Raw genomic sequence first — 25,446 nt, 5'->3', positions numbered from 1 at the left:
CATGTTAAATGAACAAAGTGTCTACATTTTCCAGTCTCACAATAAGTTATAGGTTATATTAAATATTTATTTAGTTATATTATTAATTACATATTTTATAATTCTACTATAATGTATAATATCACACACCTTTAACATAATGATTTTTATTGGTATTTATAAAGTCATGCATTATTGTCATCTTCCTTTTTATTCCTCTTGAATTCACAGTCTTGGAGTTTATCAACTAAGCATTTCACTACATATTGTATTGCATGTGGTAAATTATAGCAGACATTTCCGAAACTGTTGACTTTCTCTTTTCTAAGAGCAGTGTTAAAATGTTTTGTGGACCCAAGCAAATCAGCATTCCTGAGACCTTCACCTTTCTTTATTTTCAGATGTTGTATGATGGTCACAGTTTGCTGGTCATGTTTTGGCTCATTTTGTGTCTCATTATTGTTTGCCTGCTAATTAAGGAAAATTAAACAATTAAGGGGTCCGCGTCTTCAAGAGCAAGTCAATTAAAAAGAATGCAGAAAAAGTTAATTAGCAGCAAAGATAGATAGATAGATAGATAGATAGATAGATAGATAGATAGATAGATAGATAGATAGATAGATAGATAGATAGATAGATACTTTATTAATCCCAATGGGAAATTCACAATAGGTCACTAATTAAGAAAAAGGGTTAGAATGAAAACCTGCAGCCACTGGTGCCCTCCAGGACTGGAGTTGGGGACCCCTGGTTTAAAGTATTTTAGTAATCCTATTAGAAAGAAAAGCAACAGACTACATAAAATACATGCCTACTCTAGCAACGAGGATTCCTAATTAAATCTTACTTCTTTCAGGATGGCCAAGATCTCTCCAACTTCACCTTCAAAGGCAGCGTCCAAAAATCGTTTATTTCTCTTTTCTTCTTCTAATTTCTTTTTTCTCTCTTCTTCCAGTTTTCGTCGTTCTTGTTCAGCCAGCTGCTGCTCTCTACGCACCATCTCAACAAAGGCCTTTAAGAAACACAGTCTTTGTCAGTAAACAAGTATCAGATTCAAATTAGTTTTTTTTTTTAAAATTTGAACATGATGGGTGAAGATCTGGCTTGAGATTCTTACTTTAAAACTGAGTGTGGGTTTCAAATCTAAAAGTCATGAAGGAGTCACATTGCCCTTCCCTTGATTAACCCCTCACTGCACAGTTTAAAATTACAAATCAAACAATTCAAGCATCATTAAAAGTACACATTGTAGACTTTAAGGGTTTCTGCATATATTTCGGTCTCACCATGTAGAAATGACAACACTTTTTCTACATGGTCCCCCCATTTCAGGGTACCATAATGTTGGGGACAATTGGCGTCACAGGTGTGTGACTCAGGTGTGTTTCATTGCTTCATAAGATACCCAGGCTTGCTTCTACCCTTTGGAGTCCACAGTTGTCAATTTTTAAACATGAGGACAAGAAGTGTGCCAATTAAAGTTACAGAAGCCATTATAAAGCTGAAAAACAAGAATTAAACCATTAGAGACATCGGTACAAACTTAGGATTACTTATTTCAACTGCCTGGAATATTATTAAGAAGAAAGAATACATTGGTGAGCTCAGTAATCACAAAGGGACTTGAGCCTGGGAAGGGCACTATATAAAAAATGTATTATTATTATTATTATTGTATTATTAGGGGACTGGTAGGCCAAGAAAGTCCTCCACTACTGATGACAGAAGAATGTTCACTATGGTAAAGAGAAATCTCCAAATGCCTGTCTGACAGATCATGCACAGTCTTCAGGAGGCAGATGTGGATGTGTCAGAATCAACTATCAGCAGAAGACTTCATGAACAGAAATATGGAGGCCACTCTGCAACATGAAAACCTTGAGTTAGCCACAAGAACAGGGTGGTCAGATTATAATTTGTGAAAAAGAACTTCAAAGAGACTGCAGAATTTTGGGAAAAGGTCTTGTGAACAGACAAGACAAAGATGAACTTGCATCAGAGTGATGGTAAGGGCAAAGTGTGAAGACAAGAAGGAACCGCCCAAGGTCCAAAGCAGACCACCTCATCTGGTAAACATGGTGGGGGGTTGTTCTGGCTTGGGCATGTATGGCTGCCACAGGTAATGGCACACTTCACTTCATTGATGATGGTGTACCGAAACATCTCAAGTTCCAGTAAATACCTCATCCTACAACAAGATGATGATCCCAAACATACTGCTAAGGCAACGCAGGAGTTTTTCAAAGCGAGATAAATGGAAAATTCTTGAATGACCAAGCTAGTTGCCTGATTTAAATCCAATTGAGCTGGCCTTCCATATGATGAAGAGAAAATTTACGGGGACAAGCCACCAAAGCAAGAAGGATACTCAGCACCTGGTGATGTCCATGAATTGCAGACTTCAAGTACTTACTGATTGCAAGGGATATCCGACAAAGTCTTAAATATGTCTGCTTTAATAGACCTGCCATTGCTGCGTCCCAAACATTATGGTGCACAGAAATGGGGGGGGGGGGGGGCATGTAGAAAAAGTGATGTCATTTCTACATGCTGTGACCGAAATGTATGCAAATATCATTAAATGAAAAGTCTGCGATGGGCACTTTAATCACAATGTCTGAATTGTTTGATTTGTAATTTTAAACTGTGGAGTAGAGGAGGAAATCAAGGAAAAATGTGTCTCAAACATTATGGTGGGCACTGTATGTCTCTTGTATAGAACAGGGCTGATGTGACAAACAACAGACACATTCTGTTTGAGCCTGTGTCTTCAAAACTAAATCAATACAAAAAAGAAAAATATATTGTAAGTGCAGAAGTGGATGGACTGGCATCCTGACTGGTGTTGAGAATAATTCCCTACCCGGCCAGGAGGCTGTAATGGAAGGAGTGAAAGATGGAGGTGCAACCCTACATTGCTATCCCTGTGAGGAGAAACAATTAACAAACACGACAATCCATCCCCCTCTACAAGAGGTGGCAGTGATCGTTTGACCAGGTCCTAGTCTGGATACCTACAGAGCTGCATGGGATTTGTAGTATGGAAGGGCAGGTTCCTTTGGTCTTGGGTAACGTATGTGTGGCCCAAAGGTGCTTCCGTCATGCAATTCTATGGCACCAGACATGCTCCAGTGTCCTACAAAATATGAGTGTCTCACCTCACTCAGGGAGCTGGAATCAGGAGGTAGGGGACACCAAGGTTTGCCAGCTAGAGTATGAAGTTAAGAACTGGATGTGTATTTTGGCTTTGTGCTTAATGAACTGGAGTTTTAAAGATGACCCTGCAAAAGGTAATTTTGTATAATAAAAATACTTTATTTGAACCCTTAAATATGTCTGTACACTTGTGTCTGGGGTTCAGGGCACCTCCTACTGGTCACGGTGTCTTAAAAATGACTAAAAATGATTTAGTTTGATTCCCCCTCACAGACCTCTGCTTTGCGTTATTAGTTTATTTCTTGGTTTTGCCTGAATGTTGCTGAACTTTGCATGCCTGGCCTTGTTTTGTGCTCGTCAGCCTCAGTATTCAAAACAGAAAAAGGATTTGCATGTGTGAGAAAGGTCATTTAGAGTTGTGTCACCTTCAGAAGCTGAAGGTCTGATTAATGACTGTTCCCACTTTAATTTTATTCTCTTTATTACTTGTGTCAGTCAGACTTGTAGTCTTACATACCTTTGAAACACTTTGCTTAATATAAATTGCTTTGTTAAATGGGAACAAATACAAAAAAATGACTAATGATTGCAATTTAACTGAATTGATGAGATGGTCACTTTCAACTCCTGTTACTCTGTGCACTTTGTAAAATGGCACAGTATAACCTAAAACTGATTAATGATTACTAAATTTCTTGATCACTGCACTTATACTTCTTCTTTTTTTGGCTGCTCCCATTAGGGGTTGCCACAGCGGATCATCTTTTTCCATATCTTTCTGTCCTCTGCATCTTGTTCTGTTACACCCATCACCTGCATGTCCTCTCTCACCACATCCATAAACCTTCACTTAGGCCTTCCTCTTTTCCTCTTCCCTGGCAGCTCTATCCTTAGCATCCTTCTCCCAATATACGCAGCATCTCTCCTCTGCACATGTCATGGGGGATGCACAAACCAGTGTGTTTCTTTGTGCCAGTCCCAAGCCCAGAAAAATGGGTAGGGTTACGTCAGGTAGGGCATCCGGTGTAAAATTTTGCCAAATCAATATGCGGACAACAATACAAATCACTGCACTTGTACTATTACTTTTACTTTTATTTTATTTACTGATTTGGCAGATTCATCTCATGTTTTACTGTAAAGTAAGTTTTCTACAATAAAGTATTTTGTTTAAAGGCCTTACATAAAAAATAGACAGAATAATGACTGTACTCAGAAAACAGTATAATTCCATTGTGCTCCTGAGTTTGTCAGTTTCATTTTGTATAATATTATTATTTGGTGTGTAATTCACTTTGTTTAACACAAAATCTAATAGAAGGTTAGATACTATGACGTGTGGAGTGCAAGTCACGGGAGGTTATGCTTAAGTTAAATAACACCCAAGTTCGGCACTATCTGGAGTACTGTGTAGTTCTGGTGTCCATATTACAAAAAAGACATAGCAGCACAAGAGGAAATCCAGAGAAGAGCGACTAGGCTGATTACGGAAGGTTTGAGCATAAGAGGGGAGACTGAAGAAGTCGAGCCTTCTCAGTTTAAGTAGTGACATGATTGGAGTGTTTACGATTATGAAAGGAATTAGTATTGTGGATACCATTTATTACTTTAAGTTCTTCAATGAAACTAGGGGGACTCAAATAGAAACTTGTTAAGGGCAGATTTCACACAAATGTTAGTTTTTTTCTTCACACAGAGAACCACAAATACATGGAATAAATGACCAAGGAGAGGTGGGAGACAGAAGGGAGCTTTATTAACTGAACTTGAAGTTAATTTGGAACAATTAGGCAGATGGGATTGGTGAGCTTTGTTGGACTGAAAGGCCTGTTCTCATCAAGACTGTTCAAAGTTGCTGTTTAATGGCACTACATAAAATAAGGATAAGGAGATGATTACATTTGTACAAATATTTATTTTATTGTACTCCATGGAGTTTCTCAGTTTAAACCTGTCTTGCTTGCTAAGCATCTTTATAATGTACTGGTGTACACAGAAAAGGATTGATAGAGAATTAATGATTGTACTACTGTTGTAATTTTATTTGGTTTATGAATTAGTCACTTGCAGTCTGTGTTGCTCTTTAAAACTCACATTATAAGAATAAACTATATAAAATAACAATTAATGATTGCACTTTTGGTGCAGTTTTATTTTTATTTATCAGTATATTTCATAGTCAAATTTGCTCTGGAAAGCATCTTGTTTAAGAGTATTGTATAATTTAGATGTATTGCTGCTTAATCCAACTGGGTGCTGAAGCCTACGGTGGCAGCAGGCAGCTCTGGAAACAAGGCCCTTCCATCAGCTGCAGTACCCAGTCATATATACATTCAGACTTAAATCTAGAATCACCACAGCCTGCACAAACTTCTTGGGGATGTGGGAGGAAAACCAAAGTAACAAACGGAAAATGCACAAAGAAATAGAAAGAACATGCAAACTCCACAGAGAAAATGGCTGGATAGAGGATTCACACCAGGATGCTGGTCAAGAGGCGACCTTTCTACAGTACCTGCAATTTTATTTATGTAGGAGTTTGTCACTTTCACACTCTAATCTCATTAGCTCTGCAAAGCTCCTTACTTAACAGAAAGCACACAGGCTATGGGCACCATGCAAAATGAGGATCAAAAGATTATTTTATTTGAATGACTGTTTGAATTTTATTTAATTCAGAGTCTGTCTGTTTCATTCTGTACTGCTCTGCAAAGTACACTACTAATGCAGAGATGCTATATACAGCAAAATAAGATTTGACAGATGATTATACTTGTATTACAGTCTTGCTTTATTATATTCAGGAGTTTAGCATATTTATAATGCAGTACATAACCTTGCAGGTTCTGTATAGTGCCTTGTGATGACACGTGCCTCCAGTGGAGCTCTTCTAAGATACAATCTGGCGAGTTGTCTAGCTCCCATTGGGATGTTTATACCTTCTTCACTTACTTGTCTCCACCTAACGTTGTTATAATTTTTCACTTGCTTAGATGCACTCATGCATAACATTGTAAAAGAAAATAAAAGAAAGCAAAATTAATATGGAGTGGAAAATGCCAAGGTTTTGTAGTGAAATCTTGCTTTTGCATTGCAACTGTTTGCACGTATTTCTTAATATTTGAACAACCGGTTTAACTGACATACATCAGAGGTGCTTTGTAGAAGGCTGGGCTCATATGGCTTACTTCTCCATTTATGTTTTGTACCATTGTGTGTCACTGCTGTTGGGAAAGATTCTGGCCCTGTAAGACCATAATCAGTGGTCAAAGAAAAATTATTTTAAATTAAGTTTAATTTGTTCCAAATCTCTGTATTACTGATTAAGTTTTACATTATGGCAATAAAACATATGTATCAAGGTAATAACTTTACAGGACGTAAAAAGTCTGCTCAATCAGAACTTCAATCCATTGCATATATGACAGACACAGTTAAGATTTGTAATTATAACCTGCACTAAGCCTACATCCACACTGCTAGGTTTTCCTTTAAAAACACAGACATTATCCTTGGTTTTTGTGTTTCATCTATAATATCCTAGTGTTTTTAATCCTCAAAAACAGAGACTTTTGAAAATGCTTTCCAGAACCAAATACTTCTAAAAATGCAGACTCAGCATTGCAACTTGGACAGGTAAAAAATGGAGATTTTTAAATAAGCAGACTAATTTGCTCTGATTTGTTTGTGCTTATTATAGATGATCCGCTGTGACAACCCCTTACGGGAGCAGCCGAAAGTAGAAGAAGAAGATATATCTCTTCTCTGACTGGATCCTGTTCATCCAACATCTCATTGCTGATTGGTTCCCCTTGAGCGAAAGTAAATCCTATTCCCAAATAGTGGATATTGAAGAGTTGCTTTCCATGGCGCTTGCTGTGTTGCTTAGCTATATGATTCTAAGTTGCATTTTGTATAGTTTGAATGCTGCATACTTGTGGGAATGTCAAATAAATTTAGCAGTTGCTACAGTTTTGTGATAAATCCAGTAGGCGGTGGTGTTACCATCCCTTGAAGGACTTTTCCGCCAATGTGTTCATGCCTAGGTAAGCAATCATCTATATCATATGCTTTTCATTTGTTTCAGAGAGAATAGCGATACTTTTAGAAACAATGTGATAATGCTAGTGTCAATGGAGATTGTTTTGTTTAAATTAGTGTGGACATAGCCTGACCCCCCTTCCCTCAGAATAGACAACAAATTAGTAATATAAAAAAGCGCAGTCTGTTATACAACCAAAACAGGACTTTCGTAGAGACAGAGGCAGGAGCTCATTAATCTTCTTATCATGTTATGAAGGGTGTTTTAAGATTTCTCTAAATGAGCAGAATTATTTGATGCCCCTCCCTGCAATGGCCTGGCATCCTGTCTTGAGATCGTTCCTGCCTTATACCCTATTTTTGCTGGGATAGGTTCCAGTTTCCCTGCAACCCTACTCAAGATAAGCAGGTTTTGAAAAGAAGTGTAGAAGGAATGGATTGATGGATGATAGTTGACACACTAACAATGTAGTGCAGCAAATAATGGTCAGCTTATCAACAAATAGTCAAAGTCGTTTGAAATAACTCCAAAGACCACTGTAAGAGGCTCTGCAATGAGTGTAAATCCTACACTATCTGACATACTGAAATCTAAAGAATGGGCCAATATTTGTTGTGGAATATTTGTACTTGGACACAAACAGGCAGACACAGAATGTCCCAAAACACATGTGTTATTTACTGGCCCACACCACAGTGCACAAAATAACCACAATAAAGTTCCTTTCGCTCTCTCTTCTGCCGCCTCTAACTCCTCACTCACAAGCTCCGTCCTCTTCCACCCGACTCCGGCTCCCGAGTGGAGTGAGGCGGCCTCTTTTATACAGTACCCGGAAGTGCTGCAGGTTGCCCCCAATCAACGTCCGGCAGCAGTTCCGGGTGTGGCGGAAGTGCTGCATAGCCCAGTTCCGGAGCAGCCCAGGCATCCTCTGGTGGTGGCCACGTCGCTCCATAGGGTTGAGCTCCCCAGGTCCATGGTCCCCATACAATCCAGGGTGGCTGCCCTCCAGCCATTCCATTCCAGGGAAGACACTGCCCTTCTCCCAGTCCTTCCCTTCTCACGGCGTCCCAGTGGGGCAAGGTCCCCGGACGTCTGTCACAATGTATATATGTCAAACTAAACTTTAATATACTGCGCAGACATGGTTTTATTTAATTTTGTATTTGTTTGCCACTACGACTGGATTAAACCTCAGCTCCCCAAAGGAAGATAAATGGCTGCCCGCACCACTTGGTGTGTGTTTGTTGACAAAAGCTATGGCTTTCACTTCACTGTTCAACTTTTCTATATTTGCGGGCAGCCCAAAGGCCCATCAAGCCCTAATACAGTCTACTGTGTATTTTGGTCTTGTACACTGAATTTGTAGAGACCAGTCCCAGGCCACTGCTCTCCCAGTTCATTTTAAATATAATCTGACCTCTTTCTGGAGACGGTCCATTATCTCCTTGTATTCCTGCTTCTTTTTTCTCCTGTTTGCCAGTTCCTTTCGAGCCAGATGTTGCCGAAATGCACACTGAATTACGAGTGCTGCCTTATCTTCAAGGCTTACTTCTGAAATAAACAGAAAGTAAAGTACACAGAATTACATTACTTGATGACATATAAAGATTCGCTGCTGATTGTCTGTTGGCAAGACAAAAAAAAATAGTTTTATTAATCTATTTACCTGTTTTTTTTAATTCTCCTTACACAATTCAGGTTGTGGGACACCAGATCCTATCCTGACATCACAGAAGGCAAGTGTGGAACCAAACTGGGATAGGGGTACCAGGCCATCACTGGGTACAGTCTGTCATACTGGACCAACTTAGGGCTATCAATGAGCCTGGCAAGCATATTTTGAAACAATCAGGAGACCCTCATTAATATAAAGGAGAACCTGCAACGAGGCCGATATCTGATCCCAGACTGCTGGTGCTGTGAGTTATCCGCACTTTCTACTTCCTTACCATTTTGGCACTTAGTTAGAGGGGGTCCTGCCCTTCTCTCAACCATTTCGGGCTAAAGGCCCACAGCCACGGTCCTCTCACGTCTCATTCATGTGAGTGCTTTTTGTCAGACACAGTTCTTGCGTTCTCAGCTCTTATAAATTTTTACATTTTCCTCACTTTAAGTTCCCAATAAAAGAAGACTTATTATGTCCAAGTCTTATTGAAGAATTTTATCCCGAAGGGCTATCAACAGAAGAAATAAGTACATGGGCAATCCTAGCACTGAGAAACGATGACGTCAAACAAATTAGCATGAAAATTGTCAATAGGTTACAGGGCAAACTGTTTAAATGTGTATCCATAGACTATGCTGAAAAAGTTTGTGGTGATGGTGTGGAAGATGAACACATCAACTTACAAAATCTCGTAGAATATCTACAACCGTTAACACTGTCCAGTCTTCCACTGGATGAATAACTGTTGAAAGAAGGATGTATCTTAATTTTATTGTTTAATTTATGTATGAGTGATGGTCTATGCAGTTGGACAAGATTAGATGTATTCAAAATTGCTTGAACAATTCTAACGTAAAATTTTAACAGGCGACAAGAAAGGTAATGTAGTAAGTCTTCCGCAGATAACATTAGACACGAAAGGAGATCTTGATATGCCATTCGTATTAAAATGTTTACAGTTTCCCATTAGAATAGCTTTTGCTATGACAATTAACAAATCACAGGGACAAACATTCGAAAAAGTCATTTTATTTATTAGAGAGAAAGAAATGATATTCACTCACGGGCAGTTATTCGTTGTGTTGTCACGATGTAAGTCCAAACAAAATTCAATGCGATATTGAAGAAAAGTTAATTGGGGGTTGGCAGACGAAACGAGCAGGGGGGTAGAGCCCCCTAGTCTTTTAAAAAGTCATAAATATTGACTTAAATGTGCGTCTGTTCTGTCATCAGAGGTTTTTAGCAGCACAGGTAGTGCATGTTGTTTTCAGGTTTGTCCACTAGGGGGACTACGAGTGCCACAATAAGAACTGTAAGATACAATGAAAGCATATTCAATGTATCACAATTGACTAAAGATAAAGAGAAAAAGTATAAAAAAATATTAAAACTTTGGAGCAGAATTCACTGTTTAATTCAGCATAGTGTGTCAGTTTTGGTCTTTTGAACAGGTCTGAGGGTCCACTTTCACATTTTTTTAAATTTGCTCCACATATTTATAACTCATCTTGTGTTGAAAATACATTTGCAAACTTTGCTTTTTGCTCTTGTTTATTCTGAAGAATAAACTATTGAAGTGTTACAAATAGGATTAACATTTTCCTTCATAATATAAACACTTCTACCACTGTCTCATCTGCTTGCGTAGCATGAAAAGCTTCAGTTCCTATCATTTTCTGGACACACTTAAAAAAACACAGTTTGAAAACAGCACCTCGTTGGGTTGTGTGGTTCCACACAGTACCAATGCTTAACAAAGAACCATTTAACTCTGGGAAGAGTTCTTAGCATATTAATTTGGTTCTTTGGGCTTTGAATAGGACCTGTGGACAAAACAGAAATCTTTAATGTGGAGTATAAGAAGGACGCCTCACGCCTGGACAAACTGGTGAGGAAGGCAGGCTCTATCGTTGGCATGGAGCTGGACAGCTTGACATCTGTGGCAGAGCGACGGGCGCTCAGCAGGCTCCTATCAATTATGGAAAATCCACTGCATCCACTGAACAGTGTCATCTCCAGACAGAGGAGCAGCTTCAGCGACAGACTGCTGTCACTGTCCTACTCCACTGTCAGAATGAGAAGATTGTTTCTCCCCCAAACTATGCGACTCTTCAATTCCACCCTTGGAGGGTTGGGGGGGAGGGGGGGGGGGGGTAAACATTAACATTATACAAAGTTATTGTGTTTTTTACCTGCATTATTATCAATCTTTAAATTAATGGGTTTTTTTTTTGTATCAGTAAGGTGCTGCTGGAGTATGTGAATTTCCCCTTGGGATTAATAAAGTATCTATCTATCTATCTATCTATCTATCTATCTATCTATCTATCTATCTATCTATCTATCTATCTATCTATCTATCTATCTATCTATCTATCTATCTATCTATCTATCTATCTATCTATCTATCTATCTATCTATCTATCTAGTAAGCTACACAGCAGGACCCAACAGATCAGCCAACAGATCACAAAAACCTCAAATTAGCCAGTGTTATTGTATGCAGCAAGAGTTGTTTAAAATCAAGAATGCTACATTGATATTTCACAAATCCGTTATTATCTGTTCCTGGTTATATACAGAGGCTGTTGCAGATCTAAATAAACAAAGGTTCTTCCTGGAGCCTTCTTGTGGATGGTTCTTTTGGGAACCAAAAATAGCTTTTAAGGAACCATCATGGGACCTTTATTTTTAAGAGCTGACTTCTACAGTTAGTCTAGTAGCTCCTCTATGACTTTGCAGCACCATGGACACCATACTGAACTCAGTGTCCCAGACAACGAGTCTCCATAAGGTATTCCTCGGCTTGGGCTGCTCACCCCACACTGAATCCACATCCTCACTACTAAGAACTCACTGATACAAATGATCTGAAACCACATCTTGGGCCTCACTCCATGTCCTTGGGCCAGTGCTAAAGGCCCTAATTCAAAGATCTGGGTGCTAAAGCAATTATTTTTATGCATTGGTGTATTAGTAGAGGACACAATTTAATAAAATAAAAAATCAGGCACTATTTCATACAGCATATATTTAGGCTGTGAAAGACACTACAATAAAACAAAGACTGATCATTTGATTGAGACTACTGTGATATTTGTCATTTTCCATAGTTCATTTTGCTAACCATTTAGTGGATCAGAAATAAAGTTTCTTAGTATTAACATACTAGAGAATTTTTCAGAGAGGGCATATTTCTGAATATCAATCATAGGACACTGCAGCTTTCTGCAGATGAACGAGATGTACAGTAAGGGTTCATTACTATTTGTATGTACTACTGCAGCATTGCCACATGTGGGGGTTTCCTTTTGTTTCGTATGTCCTTTTTAATGTTAGATACAGTATGTGTTATTAACAATACTGACAGCACAGATCCTGGGTGGTAAATATGGGGTCTGTGGATTTAAACACTTTTGAGTGCAAGGGGCTTGTGGGAATTGTCTTTGTCACTGTAGGCACTGTACATATAAAATCAGAAGAGAAGAATATGCTGGAGCTTTTTGGCTTTTTCAGTTTTCCTCACACTCGATCATAGACGTCAGCAAGAAACCCATTTTGAACCTGCTATCACAGCAAAGTTGGATTGGCACCGATACAAGGACAGTATTTTTGAAGTATTTTTTTCCATTCCTGTCTTTGGTAGCTCTTTATGGAAAAACAGGGGGTCTCAGAAGATTCTTCTGGACCCTGGTAGTAGGACTGGATCATATGATTCGTGTTTCAGGAAGCAGTTTAAAAAGGGAGACTATTTCCAAACATCTTTTTGGCAAGTAACTGTTGCACAACGGGATCCATAACCACCATTTACAGTCATCATGCATGTGTGCCAGGGCACCATCTTCTGGGCTCTGTTAAGGTAATGAAGAGGGTGCACTTTCACTCACAGTACCCTCTACTTTGCCTGTTGCTCTGAGAAGACACCCAAGCAGGTCAACTGACCAAACCTCCATTGCCCAGAGGAAGCCCTGACCCTTCTGGCCTGGCTCCATAAAAGCAAAGGTCTCCTGGATGATGGGGTCTCATTTAAAACAAACATCATGGAGGGTGGACTGCCATGATACCTACCACGTGACTCCACATGGAGAAGTTAAAGCTTTGGACCACTGCTGGCCATTCTTTTAGTTTTGCCGCCATACCCACAATATTTTTTTCATTCTATATTAAACGGGGTCACCCAGAATACTCTTTCTAAATCTTTTCTGGTCTGTACCACCAGTCACACAGTAAAGACTTTTGGGACAGTATATATCATCTAAGAGAGTGATTCAGGAACATACATTCTATATATTGATTGCTTTTCATTGTTGAGTTTGTAGATAGTTGTATACATAGTTGGTGTGTGATATGTTTTATTTCTCATGACATATTCTAATGTGTATTGTCACAGACGTGTGAGTAGGAAGCAGCTAAAGGGCTTGAGTAATTGTAATATCACAACAGACCAAGGGGTGGAGAGGTGCACTGACTGTCTTTCTCATTTCCTTGCAGACCGTTCTCGGGAAATCCCATCAAGTTCTGGTGCCTCTGAAGACGTCTCTTCCGGTCCCGATGACATCCTTTCCAGTTCTGGCCCCAATGATGACGTCACTTCAAAGCCGCCATCTTGCTTACATCTAGTCAGTTCTGTCTTGGACTCAAAACAGTGAACATCTCTGTTCAATTTGCAACCTATTTTGCAGCTGTGGAATAAAATACAGGTGGCTGCTCCAAAACTTTACGATGTCTGTGTCTCATCTTTTTCACAGTATGTTAATATTTGGGTGGTGTGGCCATGTTAGATAGATAGATAGATAGATATGTTGTTGGCCTATTTCCATCTATTCCTCATTTTACAAGTGTCGTGGCACAATTGCTATGCAAATGTGTTTGCAACCTTGTCAACCCCCAAAAGTCAGGGTTCGCTTCTCTATTATATACAGCAAATGGTATTTTCATCATTTTTGGGTTTTCAGTCTAGTGTAGTTGAGGACATCTTCTTTAACGCTGATACTCAGTATTGGAAATCATATTGTTTTACAAGGAAAGGTCATCAGGTGTGGGAATTTTCTTCATGACCGTTTTTATTTTTCATGTATATATCAGTGATAGTCTCATAGAGCCAATAGTGTGTTTAAGGTAAGAGACACAGACATTCCTTCCGTCCAATCCACTGTGAATATTTAATCTCTTTATCTTCTCTGCGCTCTGCTGGACTAGGGAGAAGAAACGCACATCGCTATGTTAAAATATTTTGCATTATCCCAATGAATGCTTGGCACTATTCATATACGTCTTATGTCGCTGTTTGTAAATATATACAATTTCAATTCAAATTTTTAAAAAATGTATGCCCTCTTTTCCACCTGATGGTAACTAACTCAGAAATGCAATTTACAACCCTTTAAAAGGCTACCAGCTTGCTAAAGGCACTTGCTAGAGAAGAAGGGGCATGAAGGTGGAAGTGAATAGGAGAAGGTCTGAAAAATTCCATTTAAAAGAAATGCAAACCCACACTTCCAAGCCATTTGCTTTTCAGAAGTGATGGATTAATAACTCAATAATTTCTGTGATTGGTGAAAGTGTTCTGGAAGGGGACTTAGTTGGGGAGTCACGGGGGACTGGTGGGAAGTGCACACTGCTTATATATGCCATCCAACCAGAAGTGAACTCTCTGGACATGGCTGCAAGTGGAAAACTATCCCCAGACTGAACAGAAGGATAGTTTCAATGGTGGAGAAACAACCAAAAGAAACATCAAGACAAGATTTAGGCTCACCTCCAAGATAAAGATATGACAGTTTCAAATTGCATCCATTCGTCAATGTCTGAATGAAAGTGGGTTTAATTGTTGAAGACCCAGGAAGATAGTGACATGTGATTCATTGTTCCAGAAAACATGTTTCCACTGCTCCAGAGTCCAATGGTGTTGTACTTTACACCACTCTCGCTGGTACTTGGCATTGTGCATATTGCTATTAGGGTTTTGTGCAGCTGCTCAGCCATCAAAACCTTTTTCTTTGAAGCTCCTGACACATAGTTCTTATGCTGATGTTGCTTGCAGAGGCAGTTTCTAACTCAGCCATGAGCAGTGCAACAGAGGATGGTTGATTTTTACACACTATGCACATCAGCACTTGGTGGCCCCAGTTTGTGAGTTTGTGTGGCCTACCACTTTGTGACTGAGGTGTTGTTGTTCCTTGACACTTCCACTTCACAATAACATCACTTACAGTTGACCAGAGCAGAAATGTCAGATGTACTAACTTATGGCAAAGGCGGCGTCCTATGAGTGTGCCAAGTTTAAAGTGACTGTGCACTTCAGTACAACCTATTCTATGGCCAATGCTCTTCAATGAAGATTGCATGGCTATGTGCTGATTTTATACACCTGTTGACAATGGGTGCAGCTGAAGCATCCTAACTCAGTAATATTGGGGGGGGGGCGGGTCCACATACTTTTGGCCATATAGTGTGCATGAATACATTCTGAAATCTCTGTCTATAAAGTAGGGTGTTTGTTTGTTCTTTACTCAGAACTTTGATTTACAAGCCATAGACTTGCAATTCAGCCCCCAGGTCATATAATGTTCAGCTACCAAGGGGGCAACAGGGATGGCTCGGGGTTGCAGTGAGTTTTCACTTTTGTGTTTCTTGCTTTATACTTTTGCACCTGGGCAATGTGGGAAGACTCACCTAGTAAAAAAAAAAATATTCAGTGAGGACCATCTAAACACATTCAACATACTCCAAAACAGAAAAGGATACTTCTGTGAAGAGATGGTGTCAGGAAAAATGACATCTTTTCCCAGCAATTTCAAAAAAATCCAAGAAGCATCAAATATTATTTGTAAAATCATTTTAATTATATAAGGCATGTTAGCATTTTAACAAGCTGATCATTTACTATCAGATGATATCATACCAAGTAAAACAATTAGACAAGCCCGAATAACCTCAATAATTACAAAAATGATCCAGCATAACTGCTTTTGTTTTGAATGAACGAGTGACTGTGGCTCCGCCTGTGTACAATCATCTCACATTAGATAACACGGCCCGCCCATGCCTGCTGGATCTAATGACCCAAAAAGTGCCACCTCAGTGAAGAAGAATGCGTTTGCAGGAGAACAAGAAAGGAAACTGATTGATTCATGTCACGTTCGAATTATAAAAGATAGTTTCTTTTATCTATTGAATAGCTATTAGCAACAAAACAGCAAACATATTACTGTATTGCCTCAATTCACACACTCAAGAGTACACTGATCTGACTTCTGTTTTAACATTTTATTTTACATTACACTTTTTTTGCTCATTGTTTTTTGAGACTCTATTCTTAATCAGTTCCAAATTTTGGGTATAAACCTCACAAATCTGTTAATTTTTCATTCTTATCTTTCTTTTTTCTTTTTTTTTTACTTTAAGGCTAAAGTACAGAAAGACCATATGTGCACTCTTCATTCCAGTTTACAAGTCCAGGCACAAATATAAGAATTAGTTTCCGCATGCCACATTCAAGCCCTTGGAAATGCATGCCAGCTCAATTGTTTTGTGATAACTTTGAAAATCTGTCTTATTCAAGGTGGTGAGGCTGCAATTAAATAATTAATGATATTTGACAGATGTGTCAACATAAAAATGCTCGGTATCATAATTTCGGTATTTTCACAAAAAATGTTGCTTACATTAATTTTCATTTAGTGACTTTTTTGTTAGTTCTGGCTACATGTTTCATTAAAAATTCCATGACCTTTAAAAAATCTCTAGTTGTTCTAACAACCAAATTCTTTTTAAAACAATTATAATCAGCTCTGTTGCATCAGTAAAATTAATAATTAAAGTCAAATTGTAAAGCCATATTTTTAAATCTAAATTCTAAATATCCATCCATCCATCCATTTTCCAACCTGCTGAATCCGAACACAGGGTCACGGGGGTCTGCTGGAGCCAATCCCAGCCAACACAGGGCACAAGGCAGGAACCAATCCCGGGCAGGGTGCCAACTCACCGCAGGACACACACAAACACATCCACACACCAAGCACACACTAGGGCCAATTTAGAATATTTTCTAACAAATACATTGAGCGCTTTAACTAATTGTTTACCAAAGTCCAAGTCCGCTATCTCATAGTTTCACTGACTAACATATTTGTTACACCCAAAATGACTACCGGACCTTTTAGAGTTCTTTGCATATGTATGCCTACAACATGTGTTGTTACTGCCTGAGCTCTTCGAACATGCCAAAGCAATCCAAACATCTTCCAAACCTAAGACAGGTTTGTGGGCTGTGTTGACAACACAAGGCAGTCACCCAACCCTATTTGTTAAAGACAGAAAATGGCAGCCAAACATGAATATGCCCAAACGTCATACATATCAATGAATTCTCATTACTGCATTGCTGCATTTGATTTTCAGTTGTCTTATACTGTATGTGTACAGACATGACAGAGGTTGGCAAGCACAACAGAGAAGGGCCAAAAAATGAAATTTAAGTCACAACACAAGCAGGGCTCAAAACCAGAAACTCTCAAGACTCATGCAATTAAACCTAAATCATTAATCAGAAATTAAAGTAAAAAACAAACTAGCAAAAAAGCCTCACACCCAAGGGAATCTATTAACAAAGCCCATTTGAGGAGTTATTGATTTAATATCCATAAGCTTGGACACTGAGTACCATTTAGAAGCAGCTTAAACAGCAGTGAGCAAATGATGTCACATGACACAACTTCCAGGGGCATATTCTTAGCAACAGACATCCAATAATTATTAACATGTACACAACACTGTGGTGCCCATAAATAAAATACAATGGCATCATGGGGAATCCAAAGTATGATGGAAATATAAAAATCACAAGATGAAAAATCAAAATCAAAGTAAAAAAATTAAGCTTAGTTTTACATGAACAGATCAAAAGAAAAACTTAATACAACCAAGGGAAATATTCACAGAAGTGCTGACAATTATGACAATACTAGCTGTCCTCCGCGGCTCTGCCCACATAGTAGTGAAACAGGACAATGAGGAGGGTCCTGCCCGGCTCCCTACTCCTGGCGTCACACTTCCCCCTCCCCTCGGCCAGCAGCCTCTGTCTCGGATTAGCATGAATATATCACTCCTGCAAGTGAACTATGATTCTTAGCATGAAGAGAGAAGTCACAAAATCAACTGGAATGTTCAAGCAAATTATAGAATAAAACCCAATCTAATTCCGTTAAGTAGTTCTATCGTTCATTAGCTAAGCGGATGTAAGATATACCCCGAGGCTGGTGCATGAGTGAGGAGGGCCCCACCCCACTCCCCTCAACCCACTGTGTGTCTCTCGGATTCACACAAATAAAACAGCACCACAAGCAAACTGTGATACATAGTGCAATGAGAGAAGTCGCAAAATCAACCGGAATGTTCAAGCAAGTTACAGAAAAAAACCCGATCTAAATCTGTTAAGTAGTTCTCTTGTGAAAAGCGGACAGAGATACAGACGGACAGACAGACGTTGGATTTAATATATACTGTAGAGAAATGTGTGTGTGTGAGCCTCTCACAATCAAAAAGTGAAACAACAAAAGAAAAATCGACAAAAGACTGACTGTTTTTGTATAGAACTGTGTTTTGGGGTTTGCCATGGAAACAGAAGGTGTGCCCTGCAAAAATTTATAAGGAGACAAAGACAGAGGATATCTATTCACCTAAATATATGTAGATATAGTACATAAGAGAATTCGGTCCTTAACAAAAAAAAAAATCTTCCACGTGATCTCAGAACTGGATAATCTCAAGGAAACAATTCACTTAAGAGGCAACGCTGAGAACAAAACAAATAATGAATCTCACAAAGGGCGTACACCAAACAGGAGCCCAAGAGCTGTGAGGCACAAACGCTTTTTACATTTACAGTGAAAATATTGAGGCCCCTTCACTTTCTACTACCCCACTTTATTGTGTTGTAGATACAGTTTTAAAAGGATACATTTGTCATTTTTGCCCACTGATACACATTCCAAAACCCATTAGGTACACAAAGTCCACAAATATAAAGGCAAACCAAAAATACCAAAAACTAAATGTCCATCCATCCATCCATTGTCTCCCGCTTATCCGAGGTCGGGTCGCGGGGGCAGCAGCTTGAGCAGAGATGCCCAGACTTCCCTCTCCCCGGCCACTTCTTCTAGCTCTTCCGGGAGAATCCCAAGGCGTTCCCAGGCCAGTCGAGAGATATAGTCCCTCCAACGTGTCCTGGGTCTTCCCTGGGGCCTCCTCCCGGTTGGACGTGCCCGGAACACCTCACCAGGGAGGCGTCCAGGAGGCATCCTGATCAGATGCCCAAGCCACCTCATCTGAATCCTCTCGATGCGGAGGAGCAGCGGCTCTACTCTGAGCCCCTCCCGGATGACTGAGCTTCTCACCCTATCTTTAAGGGAAAGCCCAGACACCCTGCGGAGGAAACTCATTTCAGCCACTTGTATTCGCGATCTCGTTCTTTCGGTCACTACCCATAGTTCATGACCATAGGTGAGGGTAGGAACATAGATTGACTGGTAAATTGAGAGCTTCGCCTTGCGGCTCAGCTCCTTTTTCACCACGACAGACCGATGCAGCGCCCGCATTACTGCGGATGCCGCACCGATCCGCCTGTCGATCTCACGCTCCATTCTTCCCTCACTCGTGAACAAGATCCCGAGATACTTGAACTCCTCCACTTGAGGCAGGATCTCGCTACCAACCCTGAGAGGGCACTCCACCCTTTTCCGGCTGAGGACCATGGTCTTGGATTTGGAGGTGCTGATTCTCATCCCAGCCGCTTCACACTCAGCTGCGAACCGATCCAGAGAGAGCTGAAGATCACGGCCTGATGAAGCAAACAGGACAACATCATCTGCAAAAAGCAGTGACCCAATCCTGAGCCCACCAAACCGGACCCCCTCAACGCCCTGGCTGCGCCTAGAAATTCTGTCCATAAAAGTTATGAACAGAATCGGTGACAAAGGGCAGCCCTGGCGGAGTCCAACTCTCACTGGAAACGGGTTTGACTTACTGCTGGCAATGCGGACCAAGCTCTGGCACCGATCGTACAGGGACCGAACAGCCCTTATCAGGGGGGCCGGTACCCCATACTCTCGGAGTACCCCCCACAGGATTCCCCGAGGGACACGGTCGAATGCCTTTTCCAAGTCCACAAAACACATGTAGACTGGTTGGGCAAACTCCCATGCACCCTCCAGGACCCTGCTAAGGGTATAGAGCTGGTCCACTGTTCCGCGACCAGGACGAAAACCACACTGTTCCTCCTGAATCCGAGGCTCGACTATCCGACGGACCCTCCTCTCCAGGACCCCTGAATAGACTTTTCCAGGGAGGCTGAGGAGTGTGATCCCTCTGTAGTTGGAACACACCCTCCGATCCCCCTTCTTAAAGAGGGGGATCACCACCCCGGTCTGCCAATCCAGAGGCACTGTCCCTGATGTCCATGCGATGTTGCAGAGGCGTGTCAACCAAGACAGTCCTACAACATCCAGAGCCTTGAGGAACTCCGGGCGTATCTCATCCACCCCCGGGGCCCTGCCACCAAGGAGTTTTTTGACCACCTCGGTGACCTCAGTCCCAGAGATGGGGGAGCCCACCTCTGAGTCCCCAGGCTCTGCTTCCTCATTGGAAGGCATGTTAATGGGATTGAGGAGGTCTTCGAAGTACTCCCCCCACCGACCCACAACGTCCCGAGTCGAGGTCAGCAGCGCACCATCCCCACCATATACAGTGTTGACACTGCACTGCTTCCCCTTCCTGAGACGCCGGATGGTGGACCAGAATCTCCTCGAAGCCGTCCGAAAGTCGTTCTCCATGGCCTCCCCAAACTCCTCCCACGCCCGAGTTTTTGCCTCAGCAACCACCAAAGCCGCATTCCGCTTGGCCTGCCGGTACCTATCAGCTGCCTCCAGCGTCGCACAGGACAAAAGGGTCCTGTAGGACTCCTTCTTCAGCTTGACGGCATCCTTCACCACCGGTGTCCACCAACGGGTTCGGGGATTGCCGCCACGACAGGCACCGACCACCTTACGGCCACAGCTCCGGTCAGCCGCCTCAACAATAGAGGCACGGAACATGGCCCATTCGGATTCAATGTCCCCCACCTCCCTCGGGACATGGTCGAAGTTCTGCCGGAGGTGGGAGTTGAAGCTACTTCTGACAGGGAGCTCTGCCAGACGTTCCCAGCAGACCCTCACAACACGTTTGGGCCTACCACGCCTGACCGGCATCCTCCCCCACCATCGAAGCCAACTCACCACCAGGTGGTGATCAGTTGACAGCTCCGCCCCTCTCTTCACCCGAGTGTCCAAGACATGTGGCCGCAAGTCCGACGACACGACCACAAAGTCGATCATCGAACTGAGGCCTAGGGTGTCCTGGTGCCAAGTGCACATATGAACACCCCTATGCTTGAACATGGTGTTCGTTATGGACAATCCGTGACGAGCACAGAAGTCCAATAACAAAACACCGCTCGGGTTCAGATCGGGGGGCCATTCCTCCCAATCACGCCCTTCCAGGTCTCACTGTCATTGCCCACGTGAGCATTGAAGTCTCCCAGCAGAACGAGGGAGTCCCCAGAAGGTATGCCCTCTAGCACCCCCTCCAGGGACTCCAAAAAGGGTGGGTACTCTGAACTGCTGTTCGGTGCATACGCACAAACAACAGTTAGGACCCGTCCCCCCACCCGAAGGCGAAGGGAGGCTACCCTCTCGTCCACCGGGGTAAACCCCAATGTACAGGCTCCAAGTCGGGGGGCAATAAGTATACCCACACCCGCTCGCCGCCTCTCACCGGGGGCAACTCCAGAGTGGTACAGAGTCCAGCCCCTCTCAAGGAGATTGGTTCCAGAGTCCAAGCTGTGCGTCGAGGTGAGTCCGACTATATCTAGCCGGAACCTCTCAACTTCGCGCACTAGCTCAGGCTCCTTCCCCTTCAGAGAGGTGACATTCCACGTCCCAAGAGCCAGCTTCTGTAGCCGAGGATCGGACCGCCAAGGTCCCCGCCTTCGGCCACCACCCAACTCACACTGCACCCGACCTCCTTGGCCCCTCCCATAGGTGGTGAGCCCATGGGAAGGGGGACCCACGTTGCCTCTTCGGGCTGTGCCCGGCCGAGCCCCATGGGTGCAGGCCCGGCCACCAGGCGCTCGCCATCGAGCCCCACCTCCAGGCCTGGCTCCAGAGTGGGGCCCCGGTGACCCGCGTCCGGGCAAGGGAAAACGGCGTCCAAAGTTTTCATTCATCATAGAAGGTTTGAACCGCTCTTTGTCTCATCCCTCACCTAGGACCAGTTTGCCTTGGGTGGCCCTACCAGGGGCATAAAGCCCCGGACAACAGAGCTCCTAGGATCATTGGGACACGCAAACCCCTCCACCACGATAAGGTGGCGGTTAAAGGAGGGGAAAAGCCGATCACTGTCCTTGCAGGGCATCGCCCTATCTGGGTGAGTGAGGTAACAGAAATCCTGGTCCAAGTGTCTCTATAAGCAGAGGAAAACTAAATGTGTAATTCAAAAATGCAAAACACAAAATTCAAAACCACAAAAACAAAACAAGGAAAAGTAATGAAAAAGCCAAAAAAAAGCCAAATTTGCTTGCCAATAATGCAAAAAGTTATGAAATGCATACCAAACAATATGACTGCAAAACAGAAGAAGCATCATGAAAAAAATATATTTAACACACAATGATTTAATAAAGCAGCTCAAGGACAAGCTGTACATGGCACCATGACACTGTGATTACATAGTATGTGTCTAAGGATTATTTTGATATTTAATGATAGCCAGGAAGTGGTTAAGGAAGATGGAGATGTAGTCAGGCAAGGCAAAGCCTGGAAATCAAAAACAGAATTGAGAAACCAAAACCAAAGGAATGAGATTTCAATCAGGCATTAAAACCAAAATGAAGTCAGTACAGTAGCACAGTTCTAGCACTAGGGACTACTTAGAAAAGACGCTAACTACACAATGGTAACTCTCTGCACATTGACTATAAACTGAGGGATAATGTATGTTGTGATCAACATGAATTTGTAATGTCACAATTGTGACATAATCAGTGTTGTTACGAATACTAAACAAAACAAGCATCATGAAGGGATTTTTTTAATCACAAACTAGGGGGCTTCGCCCCCTGCTCGCTTCGCTTGCCAACCCCCATATTTGGTTTTCCGGATACACACTTTTAAGATTATTTTTTCTTTGAATTGTTGCTATTTCATTAGTTTCACTTTTATTTCAGAACTTCTGTAAAAACAATATTTGTAATCTTGCGAGTCCCAATATGCTCAATCTTTTTAATGAGGTCAGGATAGGTTTCTCTATTTGGAATTTCAGCACAGACAAAACGATCTACATCATCAGCATTTAATAATTTATTTTTACAAAGTAACAAAGTAAGTAGAGTTCTGCATTGGACTCCTGTCTGTAAAGTCGTGCTATTTTCCTCTCACAGTTCCAAAAGTACATGGGGTTACCAAGGTCATACCCCAGCTTTTGTCTAGGTTTTTGTACAAGGGCTAGACTTTTTTGACTCCTGGGGTAAATTTAGGTTTTTAAATAAGCAGACAGATAAATATATATATATTAACAAAGTAACCAATAAATGCATGTGCGGTAAACTCCGTTTTTGAAATTCTCAAGATTCTTTATTTGTCACATGCATAGTTATACAGGACAACACACAGTGAAATGCATCCTGATCCGCTTAACAAAAACTGTGCAAAGTTAGAAGAAAATCAGTTAGATTAACAAAAAGTCATAGATCGAAAGATAACAGTATAGTAGAACATAATAAATAAGTAAAATTATGTGAATAAAGTAGAATTAAGTGTTAAGGTGCAATAGTGTAGTAATTATTGTGCAAAACCAAAGTTAGACTGGTGCATAGTTAAATGAGGCAGTTTGTTTGTTTGCGCTACTGCGATCTTTACTTTTTTATATTTTCTAATTTTCCTATTTTCATATCCTTTAACTTTCTCCACATGTGTATAGCACCAACGTTTTTTTTTTTTGTTTTTTTTTTGAGCCTTTCTAATTTCCCTGGTTTCATTGTCTCTAACCTGCTCTGCATGTGTTTAGCGCCAACATTTGTAAACATCTCTATGACGTTCTACTTTGTCATTTTACTCACTGTCATTTATTTAAGAGCCGGATTGGACGTCCTTTTTTTTCAATTCCTCTTGTTCCGGGCTGATAATTACTTTCCTTATTTTCTGAATTTGCGCCTCGATTATTCTTTTTTGCTCTTTTTTCTGTCCAACGCATTTGAGTCTCTTTTCTCAGCGCTTTTCTTTCTTCTTCGTTTAATCGTCTATGTTTCATTTCTACCCTATTCATTTAATTTCTACCGTATTGACCTTATACTCTTTATATGCACTGAGAGCCCTGGAGCTGTGTGTGCTGCATGACTGCCTTTACACTACTGATTTGTTTTTTTTTTTATATTGCTTGTAAGTAGGGTGTGTCTTGCAAGACTCTCGTTCTATGTTCCCGTGAGACGCACCGTGGCAGGTCTCTTTCGTCTCGCAGGTCTTTAAATTATCTTCCAAGAAGAATCACGTATCGTAGACTATCAGGACAGGGGACAGGATTTCTTTTTATAATAGATAGATAAGACAGGGAAATAAATGGAAAAAGCAATAATGTAGTCAAAAATCAGGCTGGGATCAGGAAACTGAAAGATGTACACCAAAATCCAATTATCAAGGCTCAATTTGCAAAACAAAAGTCAAAATGAATCAAAAACAAGAAAGGGGTCTTTAAATTAACTAAAAAGCTGTACCCCCAACTATTGCTAATGTTCATTGAAAGTTTTTGTTTCCTTTTTGTTATAGTAGTAGGAGGCTCCGCCCCCTGCTCGCTTCGCTCACCCACCCCCGTGTTTGGTTTACCGGATATACAATTTAAAGGGATGGGAATTGTTTCATATGCATTATTTTCACTTTTACTTTAAAAACTTTTGTAAAAACAATACTTGTCCTTTATTTCCAGCACCGTGCATGTTTACATCTCTTTCTTGCAAGACATATAATGCTGCTCACGTTGTGGGGTGGGGGGGGACTGAACGCACACTAAGGATATACCGTCGGATCATCTGCTGTCTTTTTGTCGCATGTCGTTGTTTTGAGAGCTGAGAGCACATGATGCGTGTCTGCCAAAAGCAATCCACCAACTGCTAAGTTAGATGTCTGTTAACTTGTTTTAAATGATGGCTCACTGCCTTGTCTCGCGTGACTTTGTAAAAACAATAATTGTCCTTTATTTCCGGCCCCAGGCATGGTTAAATCTCTTTTATAACGCTGCTCGCGTGTGAAGGGGGGTATTGGGCAGCTGCTGTTGTGCTGCTCATCGATCATTTTAAATCCTGTATAGCCGCTGTCCTTTTTGCCACTTTGTGTCTCTGCTGCTCGCCTTGTGATCGCTTCTCCGTGATCATACATATACACCTGACCAAATTGTGTTTTCTTTGAAATTAAACTTATCAATGCTTTAACTGTTGCGGGACCACAGATTCTCATAGCGTATGGTCCATTATTCTGTAAATCTACATTTTGTGCATTGAATGATGCGAAGGAGAAAA

The 25,446-nt window shown here is 41.3% G+C and overlaps 1 protein-coding gene across 1 annotated transcript in view; it reads right to left on the bottom strand.

Moving 5' to 3' along the window:
• Positions 1–25,446, bottom strand: part of LOC114642217 (IQ motif and ankyrin repeat domain-containing protein 1) — a 74,689-nt gene that overhangs the window by 38,332 nt on the left and 10,911 nt on the right. The window contains exons 4-5 of the mRNA XM_051935951.1: positions 8,595–8,728; positions 827–991 (exon numbers count right to left, since the gene is read on the bottom strand). Coding sequence (XP_051791911.1) covers positions 827–991; positions 8,595–8,728 — 299 coding nt within the window. The remainder of the gene's footprint in view (positions 1–826; positions 992–8,594; positions 8,729–25,446) is intronic.

Source organism: Erpetoichthys calabaricus, chromosome 13 (genome assembly GCF_900747795.2).
Source record: "Erpetoichthys calabaricus chromosome 13, fErpCal1.3, whole genome shotgun sequence".
Taxonomy (NCBI): Eukaryota; Metazoa; Chordata; class Cladistia; order Polypteriformes; family Polypteridae; genus Erpetoichthys; species Erpetoichthys calabaricus.
This window is presented reverse-complemented; position numbering and strand designations above follow the sequence as displayed.